This window comes from Brassica oleracea, chromosome C7 (assembly GCF_000695525.1).
Source record: "Brassica oleracea var. oleracea cultivar TO1000 chromosome C7, BOL, whole genome shotgun sequence".
NCBI lineage: Eukaryota > Viridiplantae > Streptophyta > Magnoliopsida > Brassicales > Brassicaceae > Brassica > Brassica oleracea.
The window spans coordinates 33884466-33896822 of record NC_027754.1 but is presented as its reverse complement, the minus strand read 5'-3'; the positions used below and the strand labels follow the sequence as shown (position 1 = coordinate 33896822).

The following is a 12357-nucleotide window of genomic DNA, read 5'->3' as shown; positions in this document are numbered from 1 at the left end:
CGACAAGAACCTGTTGTGGGACTAAGACGCAGAACCTCCATCTCTGGAGTTAAGAGTTAGTATTGCAAAATCAAATCCATCTCAAGATTATTAATAAACCATGCTGTATATACATCACCCCCAACTCATCTAGTTTTGTGGATTACAAGGATTAAAACCATCTTTGTGTTCCTTTGGAAAATGAACTACAAAATATATGGCCTTAACTTTGACCAAATTGTTGTATCACAAACAATAAACTAAGCAGAGGTTATCCAGCAGCAACCAGCTCGCCGGTATCTGGAGGTTCGATTAGACTACCAAGCACCTGGTATATTTGATCAGAATCTGGGTGTGATTTGTCAAACACTGTGAATTCGTGTATCCCATCTTCCAAACGAACCGAGCTAGCTCCAGATGGTTTCTCTACTCCCATACTCTTCATCTTTGACCTTATGTTAGCAACCCCTTTCCAATCTTCTGCTGCTGCGTAAATATTTGACAGCAGCGAGTAGTTCCCCGGATCAGAAGGGTCTAATCTAACCAGACGATCCAGGACTTCTTTAGCAATGTCCACCTCGTTATGCATCCTGCACGCTCCAAGAAGAGCACCGAAAATCACAACGTTTGGTTCCATAGGCATTGTTTGGACGACCTTGATGGCTTCCTTTAACCTCCCACCTCGACCTAACAGGTCAACAAGACAACCGTAGTGTTCAATTTCTGGGACGAGTCCATACCCTTTCTCCATCGAGTAGAAGTAATCTATGCCTTCATCGACGAGACCTGCGTGATTACAGGAACACAAAACAGCAATGAATGTGACTTTATCCGGCCGAACTCCTTCCTTTCCCATTCTCGAAAAAATCTCAAGCGCTTCCTTTCCGTGGCCATGAACGCCTAGACCCTGAAGCATAGTGTTCCAAGAGACAAGGTCCTTCTTGGGCATGTTGTTAAACACATCAAACGCTTTTTCTATGCTCCCACATTTCGCATACATATCAAGTAGCGCATTTAGCACATGAGCATTAGAACTGAGGTTAGACATTCTTATCATGGAGTGAACCCTCATCCCTAAACTGATCAAACCAGACTCAGCGCAAGCAGCCAAGATACTAATAGCAGCTGCAGCATCAAATCTCAGTCCTGCATTCACCATCTCGTCCACTAATTCATCAGCTTCCTTTACAAGCCCCTTCTCCGCATATCCAGCAATGATAATAGTCCACGTGACCACATTCTTAACCGGCATCTTATCAAACATAATCCTCGCCATTTCCATGTCCCCAGCTTTGCTATACCCCATCACCAACGTCGACCAAGATACAGTACTCCTCTCAGGCATAACCTTAAACAGCTCAAACGCTTCACTCATATCTCTACACCTCGCGTACCCATCCAACATAGTGTTCCAGCTAATCAAATCCCTCTGAGGAATTTCATCGAACAGCTTCCGTGCATCCCTCAACTCCCCTGCCTTCACAAGCCCACTAAGCATCGAGTTCCAAGTCACAGTGTCCCTCTCCCCCATCTTCACAAACAGCTTCATCGCGGCTTTAACACCCAACCCGCCGCACCTCGAATAGCAATCGATGAGCGCATTGGGCACATAGATATCAGACCAAAGCCCTAATTTTTCGATGTGGGTGTGTATCATCTTCACCACAGGGAACCAAGATTGGCCCGAACAGGCTTTGAGGAGGAAAGGGTACGTGAAATTATCAGCGTAAAGGCCGAATCTTTGCATCTCGAAGAGAAAGGAGAAAGCTTGGTAAGGCTGAGAGTTTAAAGCGTGAGCCCTAATCATCGAATTGCAGAGATGGACGTTTGGTTGTTCGATTTGATTGAAAACCCTAACGGCTAACGTTAATTGACGGCAGAGAGTAAGAGCGGAGATTAGCTTCGGCGCGATGCTTAGGTCTTGGTGAAGGTTTCTTCGGATGATCTGGGCGTGAAGCTGCTTCACTTGGGCTAAATTGGCGCACCTGGGAAGTTCGTGGAGTTTCTCCTGGAAGATTCTCCGGGAAGAAACCAGCGACGGCGCTCGGACCGGTAACGACGTCATGGATGTCGGCTGCAGGAGCGGCCGTGGGGGAGGGGATGGTGGTCTGATTGTGTTTAAAGGCGCAATGGTGGCTTTGGGGGAAGATGATTCTTACAGAAACTGAGAAACTGGATATGTCTTTGTCTCTCCAATAGTACTTATCTGTAATATGTGCTTATGTATGTGTATAGGTATGGATGAAACCGTTACGTTTGGTTCTGAACAAAAATATTATCTTTGTTATAAATTAAGCATTGAAATGATCTTCCACTTCTTTACCAAACTCAATCACTATGATCATCCACTCCTTTACCAACTCAAGCACTATGATCATCTACTCATCAAACACTATGATCACCCACTCATTTACCAAATTAAGCATCATCTTTGTTATTTTATGTATTGTTGTTCACTATAAATATCATCACTCATCTCACTCTTTTGTACACTATTAACAAGAACAAGAGTTTATAATCAAAGAACCATTACATCTTCTTCTTCTTCCTTATAATAAACTCTCTCCCTTATACTAGTGTTATTTGCTTCCTACGGGTATTAAATTCTACTCTTATTTAAATTTCTCAATACTATAAATTATAAGTTATTTCATAACACTATCAATTTTGTGACTGCTCTGTCCAACACTCTTTCCACAATTATTTTCTTAACCAACTTTTAAAACACAAATTTAAAAAGTCCTTAAAGTGACGTTTGATTCTCTCAATTATTTCTTCTTTAACGCTCGTTTTAATTTATTACTTTTAAGACATTCAACATTCAAGACCCTTAAAACCACATCAAATACAAAGAAAACAAAACCATGTCCCAAAAAAAAAAGAGAGCATGAGAAACAAAGGACAAAAACAGAACAAGTTCTTGAGAATAATCTCAGCACCTTTAAGAGCTTTAGGCAAGGCTCGTGATTTCTACATGAGAAGCATCACCGGTTGCTCAGCTCGGACTCACTATTCATCCGCAGCCTCCGTCTCCACTCCTTTTCCAAGAAGCCGGAGCTCATCCTCCGCCGCCTTCTCCTCCTCCGCATCTACCCGGAGAACAACTGATTTTGGGATTGACGATGATTATAGCGAGCTAGTGAGAGCTGCTTCGGTTAGGAGCTTTGGGCACAAGAATGAGATCGACATGTTTTTACACGAGAAGTTGCAACAAGAGAAGCTGAGGCAAAGAGGCTTGCCGAAGAGCTCGAGCGTGGGGATGGCGAAGATAGAGGAAGAGGATGAAGCAGAGGAAGGATCTGTGAATCCCAAGATGGCAAAGAAAGTTTCTGATCTCAAGTATCCTCGTAGCAAATCATATGCTGTTACTGGTAGCCCTAAATTTTAGTTTTATATTCCCTCTGTTTCTTGAAGATAAGACTTTTTAGAAAAAAATTTGTTTCACAATATGGAAAAATTGTAAACTTCAAAAAATTAGTTGACTTTGAAAATTATTGAAAATTAAAAATTATAGAAAACGATAAATTTATTATTTATTATGGTAGTTTAATGTTTTTTTAATATGTGTGAAAATATTAAAAAGTTTATCTTTGTGAAACGGAATAAATATTTAATTTTTTGATTTTTAGTATTTTGTGGATTGATACTACTTTTTTTAGCTCGATGTTGTGCAACAAGAAATGATATAAGTCGATAAACTACTCTCTCTTCAAATCCAAGTTTGGTAGATGTTAGAAGCTTAACGTAAATACGACTTCTGTTTTCAATGATTTTGCATTTTCATGTTAAGTTTTGAAGTTTAAAATGTGTTTCGCGTATTGTTTGGGAGAAAAAAAGGAAGAAGTAGCATGCATTATGTCATTGATTACACGTGAAGACAATAATTTTAAAAAAATAAAATAATGTGCACTAGTTCGACCGGGGTGTTAGTTTTACTAATTTTCTGACCATTGTTATTAATGGTTCACACATTCAAATTTCGGAACGTGTGGAAACTTTCAACTGGAAATATACAGTTCTCGTGCCCTAAATTCAGCTAACTTCGTGAATATACAAACTTCCAATAGAATTTTTGAAAGATTTGACAAACTAGTTTGTTTATACGTAACTCAATTAATCATGTGATTAATAGTGTTTTTGTTGTGTTATGTATGCTGATTATTACAGCATGGAAAGCTTTGTGCTTACTGCTTACCACTAAATCACGGAAAAGCGTATGTATGAATCATCGAATTCTGTTATAAATTTTCATTCGTGTTTTGGATTAATATATTATTGTGTTTTGTCCGACTGCCATCATAATCTGCTTTACCTAATCAAATATCATATTCATATATAGAGGGCTGCGCACTGTTACAAAATTATAGATTAAAATTAAAATAACGTTTATGTCCGAACAACAGATACTGAGTACCTGATCAAAATATAGAGACCGTTTTGCTTTTTGTCGTGACATGATCGCGGTATTTTAAACTCAGTCAATGTAAGTTGCTGCTAGGTCGAGAACTACAGTCAATGTAAGTTGCTGATACACTAAACACTATAACGTATAGGTAGAATCTTCCAAGGAGTATGCATCGGCCGATAAATACCAAAAGACTTCAAGTAGTAAATGTTTGAAAATCCGAAATACTCGAAACATAGCATGACACAAAAAGAAGTAACAGACATTGATCTGATGTAAGAAGAATACAGTGAAGTTTGTTACAACAAAATAAAATATATTAAAAAAGACAATCAAAGCCAAAGAGCTTTATGGATTGCACTCCTTTCTCTTTGTGTTGGTGTATCTATAATGCCAAAATTCTTGTATGACAGAAGAAGAAGCCATGCCTTGTTTTCTTATTCTACCTGTCACGCCGGTCCTTGGGGAGTAAATCCATCTTTCTTAATCTGAACCTGAACCTCAAGCCTACATTTAACAACAGGGAATAACACATCAGATTCATGACTAATATCAGAAACATCTGCGTCGCAGTTGATATGATATGTGGTCTTATAAACAGCTGAAACATTACCGGTGTTTCTTGAGAGGAACTTCAGAACCTCATCAATGATGATAACCTGCAGTTTTCACAGAAAAAAATTATCGTTCAAGGAATCACTTCTCTCAAAAACCTCATCTTATATCTGAATGATCAGTCTACTGTCATGCTATTCCTTGACGAATTTGCATCCATATGTTAAACTAAAGTGGTCTATGAAAAGAAGAAGCTCAAAAGTGAGAATACTTACTGGAAACGAAAGATACAGAACAGCGGTCCATTCGCCCCAGGACAATGGCGTGACCTATAAAGCAAGGAACATGAGAGAATGAAAAAGACGAAAACAGGTAGACCAGTTTTTGTTCAAGGTTTAGGGAAGAAAGGAAACTTACAGAAAACAAGACTGCTAATGGATGAACATATAATATTAGCATGTGCAGAACCATCGTCAGGATAATTGAACCAACGAGCCATAAATTACTCCTTGGGGTTATAACCCTGCAATCACATACCTTCTTTAATAAAAGCTAATATATAAATGATAACGTAGCAGACTAGTCAGGTTGCACAATCTAGTGTCTGTTGATCCATGTATAGTCTATAAAATAGCATTATTTATTTGAAGTCGCTATAGACCCCCTAATACAGTACACTCAAATAAGCTGTCAACAAGAAAAGAAAGAAAGGTATACTTACAGAAGGGATTGATTTTCGCTGAGGTTATTTAGAGCATTAAACATCTCTACTACAACGAGTACTGTCATAGCTACGGTTGATGGATGTCGATCCTCAAATATGCTGCAGGGATAACTTGTCTCTCTAAGTGCGCACGTTTCAAAGTTCATCTGAAATGAGAAATTTTCATTCTCAGATTAATATAATGAAAAAAGATTCCATTTGTAATAAGATTGATTGTATGTGAATCCTATGACAAGGTTACACAAATGAATGGTGAAAAATAAACAAACTATATCAGATTCAGCAACGAAATAATCTATAAGATGCAGCTGGAGATAGAATCTAACCAGTTCACTGTACGTAAGTTTAGGACCACCATCAGAGTAAATAAACCACCATATAAAGCCAGCAACAGTTGCCAGGCCGACATAAACTGCAAAAAACAAAACGATAAACTAGTCAAGGAGATAATCCTTTTGATGGATAGATGCTTGAAGGCAGTGACCTTTCACTACTTGGCCAAGAAGATTTCAAGCTCTTAGTGTTGCCTAGATGTTTAAAATAAATTACAGAACCATCATTTTTACTATACCTCCGATAACCAAGTAGCGGAAGAATAACCACCCAGTGACCACTGCTTCACCAACCTGGAATTCAACAACAATCAAAACAAAAATGAAGATAAAGGTCTGAGTGGTTTGAAGAGAAACTTGCAGAGTACAGGAAATAGTTAATTTACAAGTTCTAAGTCCCCTCTTTATTTAAATGTCATCACTGAAACCTATAAAGTTTGGAAGGGACCATAAATCATGCGACAGCAAGTATTTGCAAAGTACTCCACAAGGTGTTACTGTAAAGTTACAGCTCCTACCTTTCGGGGTTTTGCCTTCATAACATCGGAATCTTGTTTGTTGAAGCCAATGGCAGTGGCAGGCAAACCATCCGTTACCAAATTGACCCACAAAAGTTGAACCTGCAATGTTTTACCATAACACTCATAGATTTAGAAAAGCTTTGTAATAGTAAACTTTGCAGATAAGACTGTCATAATATTGGTGTGATTGGACTAGAAACTCCATTGAGAGGACAAAGCTACTTACAGGTGCCAGGGTATCAGGGATTCCCAATACAGCTGCTACAAATATACAGACCACTTCCCCAATATTTGAAGAGATCATGTATCTAATGAATTGCTTAGTGTTATTATATATAGCCCTTCCTTCCGCAACAGCCTGTCAAGAAAAGAAATGAGTTACATTAATGAAGATATTGCAGTGTGATTTGTACCCTTGTTTCTAATTTTAAAGAAATTGACAAATATTATATATGGGCCCAAATAAATTGTAAACCACGCTAAACTACTGTGTGAAGTGTGCGTCAGAATCAACCACAAAAAAATAACTTTATCACTTTGTATTTTTGTACAAATCTTAATTAAAACTCTACCATTAAGGTGACGGTGGCGGATTAGTTTCTTAAGATTATAGTCTCTCGCCAGGGACCCCAAAGGGGTTGGTTCTTCATCATCAGTAACCTACCACCATCATACCTAGGACGAACCAAATGTAAATGACAATTCAGTGGGAACTTTTTTCTTTTTCCAACAACCTTCATAAACTAAATCAAATTTGGTAGATAGAAAGTCACTGGAATAACTAATTTAGTTGTAGCATACATGTAAAAAAAAATATTTAGTAGATAATAGAAAGAGTATTCAAATAAGTAATTTAGTTGTAACTTACATGTAAAAATATAATATATGTCTTCAGTAATTTTAACTAGCATAAATTTTGCTTAGACCATCTCTAATGGTACACAATAATTTTTTTTATATTTCACTATAAAATAAAATAAAAGTGAGTAGAGCAAATCCAACTCTATAATAGAATTATTCTATTTTAGTGAAAAATATAGAAAAAATTATTGTGTACCATTGGAGATGCCTTTAGAGGCTAGACAGTCTAGATTCGTACTGATTATTTTCTAAACCGGCTACATATTTATAAAAATACAATAAATATATATTTTATGGTTTATTAATTATAGTATATAATCTTATGAGATAAATTATATTTGTAAATTATGATATTTAACATTATTTATGGTCAATGCAATGTGCTTGGTCTCTGGGATACAGTCGCGTCATTTTCTAAGGTGATAATCTTAATATGTGTCAACAATTATTGAAGAAGACAAGTGCTCCTAAATTACGTATTTTCCTTACGACAATAGAAGCATGGAAGTAACAATTTACATCAACGATCTTTCACCATATTGGACGTAAAGGAAATATTGTTGCTGATAAACTAGCTAAAACTATTCTTTTACGTAGTCAAAGATTGGAGTCTGTTTCATTCTTGTCCTTCTTTTTTTTTTTTTGAAAAAAGGGCTTTCTTGTCCTTCTTTCATAAAACAGTTCGTAATTTGTGATCAATAAATTAATTCAGATGGCAAAAAAAAAAAAAAAAAAAATCTAAACGTCTGATTAAGCATTTTAGCCGTTAGATATTTGATTGACCATCCGTTTATTGTGTAACGCTTTCTTGAATACTGCTTTTAGCAAGCAACTCCACATGAATATTATAAGTACAAGAAATTAAATGCAAACCAAAATTCTCAAAAAGAAAAAAAAACAAATCTAAAGTTACAATAATAATCTGATTTTGAACTAAAAGGAAGTCAATTGAGAGGATACTCAATCATCTTGAACAAAACGGAGTACTCTATCTCGAATTGAGTAGATGTAATATGCATATTTCGTAGGCAAGACATAGCTCAAATGAGTCTATCCATCTCTATATGAAGTGCTGAGAGACTCCACGACGGAGTCTCCATCTACACGCCTTTGCTCCAGTGGGAACTTGTCTATAATTAAGGACCATTAAAAGGATATTAATGGATTTTCGGAGTTTTATTTTTTGGTTGAAATGTTAAAGATTATCGGAGTTCATGAAACTTTTCAAAACCATTGCAGTTTTCTTTTGACTTGTATAGCATAGCATTGCATTGTAGGCATCTTCTAAGCATACGTGCATGTTGTTTTGTTCTCCTTCAGGGAAAGCTGATGGCTTAACTATTTGTGTACCTTAGTAACCATTGAGTTGGGGCACACGATGAAGTTCAACAAGAGCTTGTTGGCCAAATGGCAAAGGTTGACTGAGGTTTGTGTTTGGCTAGTTTTTCATTGAGGCATTTAAAAGAGGTATTTCACAATTCTTTCTATAGATTCATAAACATTTTTAGCTCCTTCACCATTAACCCCCCTTGCAACATTTCTACGTCTACGAATCCCCTACTTGTCATCCCCACTTAATCTAAAGCAATAAGGCAAAAAAAAGAGAGTTAAAATAAAGCTCCGCAATATAGGACGCCGACATTTTATACTTTTTTAGATATCCAACTAAGTTAAAGTTAAGCCATAGAATATGCCATGCACATTACTTGGTGTGTATGAAACCAAACGAAGGAGAGTTTTAGACGGCAAAACTTGCCGTTGAAGATGGAAATTCATGAGAGGATAAGGTTTTTTAATAAAGGTACATCAATCAAGTAGATTATCCACCTTTGATTTATGCCCGAATGTGCTGTTTTGCAATAAGTTATTAGTTATTGGGGAAATTGTTTTTTTAGGCCAAAAAAATTGATAATTATGTCCCATTAGACTAATTAGGGGCAATGCCTCCGCGCAAGCACAAAGTTGTGGACATAGTTCTTGTTTTATCTCAATATTTTTTAGGGTTATTGTAGATGTGAATTTTGCGTTGTGGGTTGATCATTGTTTTTCAAGTTTTTTTATTGTTATAAGATTATAGTTGTGATGAACTGTGTATGCACTGTTCTCCACTCATGAAGAACTAAACAGTGTTAGTAATGTGATTGATATAGTTTGTGGTGTTGCTTGCTGTGTCACTGAGACTTATTGTTTGTTTGTCTTTTTAATTTGTTACTTGTATTGTTGAGATTACATAAATTATATTAAGGTTGTTGAGAGTACCTTTTGTTTCTGGATATTTTTTCTCCAGTTTAATTGTGTAAGTTGTGTGTATTAAATAATAATTTTTTTTATTATTATTATGTTGGTTATATGTTTTTTTTATTTTTAAACTTGTTGCTTTTACTGGACCTTTAAAACAAATACATGAAGGCTTGTAGAAATAACTATAAAATGAGTGACAATTAATATTTGAGCCTTAATGGGTTTTAAACGAATATATGTATTTTTCATAAGAAGACAATAACATTGGTCTGTTGACATTGAGCATGTAAGCTATTTTCATAAGACAAAATGAGTGAGCAGGTGGAGATGTTGTTATCGCCTTTGTGTCTGTTGGGATTGTCTCTTGTATCTCCTGGTGTGGTTGTGTTTGTTTCTTTTTTATTTGATGGGTAATATGTAAACAAAAATCATTGTTAGTTGTATTTATCAGAGTTTGTAACTTACTCTGCTTTTTTTGTTTAGGTAAAAATGAAACCCATAATACACTTGTAGGCCCGACTCTCATAGGAAGCCGAAGATGCAAGGGTTTTCGACATTCATAAATAAATATTAGGTTCGGCCATCAATGTACAAAGTATCATTTAGCTTAGTGATATAAATGTTGGTGTTTATATCTCAATAACCCGGGTTCGAGCCATGGTTTTGACATTTTTTCACACTTTTTAAAAGTGGGGCCCACAAAATGCTGACATGACGCACTGAGGAGTGAGCAAAAACTCAACTATTATAATATAGATTCTTATTTTGTACCATTTTTGTCTTTAATGCCCTTTAGTATTTTTGAAAATAAATAAAATAAATAGTTTTACAAACAAAAAAATTGAAAAAATAGTAACTAATGATGAAATACATATATTGATTTAGTGATATTTTTTTCAAGCTCTAAAAATGTTTAAATCATAATTTCAGATTTTGTTCTGCAGAAAGTTGAAATGACGTTCTACAGAAAGTTGAAATGACGTTCTATGAAGTGGAAAATGAAATCTACTTTTTTTCATTGAATCTAATATTTTTAGAATACATGATCTACGTAAATAATAGTAATCTAAAAATATTTGGAATACACATTCCGCGCTTAACCTACTGTTCTAAAATCGGTAGATATCAGAATCTACACATTACTATAAATCTAAAATCTGTAGAAATCAGAATCTACACATTATTATAAATCTAAAACATGTAGAAATCGAGTTCAAACATGGTTAATGTATTCTACATATAGTAGAATGCATATTCTACGGATAAGGATAATCAGTTCCGAAAATATGGGAAGAAAATATTTGGAAATATTCATTTTCCATATTTGGTGGTGGCTCTGGCTCAGCAAGGATCAGAGATAAAAGATTGGGAGCTTTGAGCAGCACACAACAGGTTTTGGTTCGAGGATGATGGCGAGAGTGGGTTTTGTGGATGGCTCGGGTCCGGGAAGAGAGTCGCAAGGCATAGTCAATCCGTTGTTCGCTTGGAAACGTCCTAGAACACGTGGACTAGGCGCTGAATGCTAAAGATTGAACTTTTTATGTTTTGTTCAAGATAGTGTTACTTTAAAAAGTTTATGTTCTCTTTCATAATGATTACTACTTTAAACTATGGCTTAATAAACAAATCTTTTTTACTTAAGGCTTGTTGTGAAATGACCATTGATAGCAACGAAAGTAAACTATTTGTTAACTTCTGGATCAAACTGCCAATGCTTTTGTAAGTCTTCACATTAGCATAGATCTCAAGTTTGTAGATTTCCCTTAGTAGTCAGTACGAATGAACAAGAGGAGTCAACTGAGAACATTGATGGAAAGCACCAACATAATTCTGATAACTTAAAGAAACACAAGGTATCTAGAAGTAGCAGAGAGAATCCAACTGAAAACTTAAATAACAAAGTATGATAAACTTGATCACTTATTTGTAGAGATCATCATCGTCCGCAGCAGAAGCTGCAGACATGGAAAAAGGATCAGTGACTCCAGTGGTTGCACCTGAACCAGTATAAGTCTCGAACCTGAACTCGGAAAACAAACCCTCTAGACTGCTGCAGCGTCTGAGCAAAGGCTTGGTACTTCCTGATGTATGCATCACTCACACTTCTGCGTGCATACTTCATCGACTCCGCAAAGTGTGCAGCTGTTATCTCTGATACTTCATCCATATTTTCTCCTTTTCAATGTCCTGAAACAAAAACCAAAGAGCTAAAATTTAGCCATAGGAGACTCTTTTGCACTTCCAGTTAGAGATTTAGCAAGCATGATAAATGATCTCTAACCTTCTCGATGTTTTCTCTGATGGCGTATTTGCAAGCCCTCTGGCAAATCTCAGTGATATCAGCACCACTGAATACCTGTGTGTACTTAGCGAGAGCGTTGATGTCTACATCATCTTTAGCGATAAGTGATTTCAAGCAGGCCTTGAAGATATTGTGTGAATAGAGAAGGGAGAAAGAGGCAGAGACAACGATGTATGGGGGATTAGGTTTAGATTGTGAATTTTTTTTTTATGGTATTAGTTATTTTAATTATAACTAGATTTTGACCCGCACGCTCGTACGGGTGTATTTTTTTAAAAAATATAATGCTATTTTCTTTTTATGTCACTATTTAGAGTTGAGCAAAAAACTCGAATTCGAAGAATCAAACCGATCACAATCCGAATAAGTAGTACTAAATCTGAACCGGAATTGATTAAATATCCGAATTATTCAAAATTTTGGTATTTGAAGAACTG

General features: G+C 36.0%; 3 protein-coding genes across 3 annotated transcripts; 1 reads left to right on the top strand and 2 right to left on the bottom strand.

The window, feature by feature from the left end:
* Positions 1-75: 75 nt before the first annotated feature.
* Positions 76-2181, bottom strand: LOC106305995 (pentatricopeptide repeat-containing protein At3g29230). The gene has a single exon (XM_013742441.1). The coding sequence runs from the start codon at positions 2042-2044 to the stop codon at positions 251-253; it is 1794 nt and encodes a 597-aa protein (XP_013597895.1). The 5' UTR covers positions 2045-2181; the 3' UTR covers positions 76-250.
* Positions 2182-2779: 598 nt separating this feature from the next.
* LOC106305045 lies at positions 2780-3449 on the top strand. The gene has a single exon (XM_013741424.1). It carries the CDS (start codon positions 2867-2869, stop codon positions 3365-3367), a length of 501 nt encoding a protein of 166 aa, XP_013596878.1. The 5' UTR covers positions 2780-2866; the 3' UTR covers positions 3368-3449.
* Positions 3450-4579: 1130 nt separating this feature from the next.
* LOC106304182 (calcium-transporting ATPase 3, endoplasmic reticulum-type-like) lies at positions 4580-6869 on the bottom strand. Its single transcript, XM_013740579.1, has 9 exons — positions 6743-6869; positions 6514-6615; positions 6235-6289; positions 5990-6075; positions 5661-5809; positions 5357-5462; positions 5215-5268; positions 4998-5043; positions 4580-4891 (listed from the first exon to the last, which is right to left on the bottom strand). Exons 1-9 carry the CDS (start codon positions 6818-6820, stop codon positions 4827-4829), a joined length of 741 nt encoding a protein of 246 aa, XP_013596033.1. The 5' UTR covers positions 6821-6869; the 3' UTR covers positions 4580-4826.
* Between the last annotated feature and the right edge of the window lie 5488 nt (positions 6870-12357).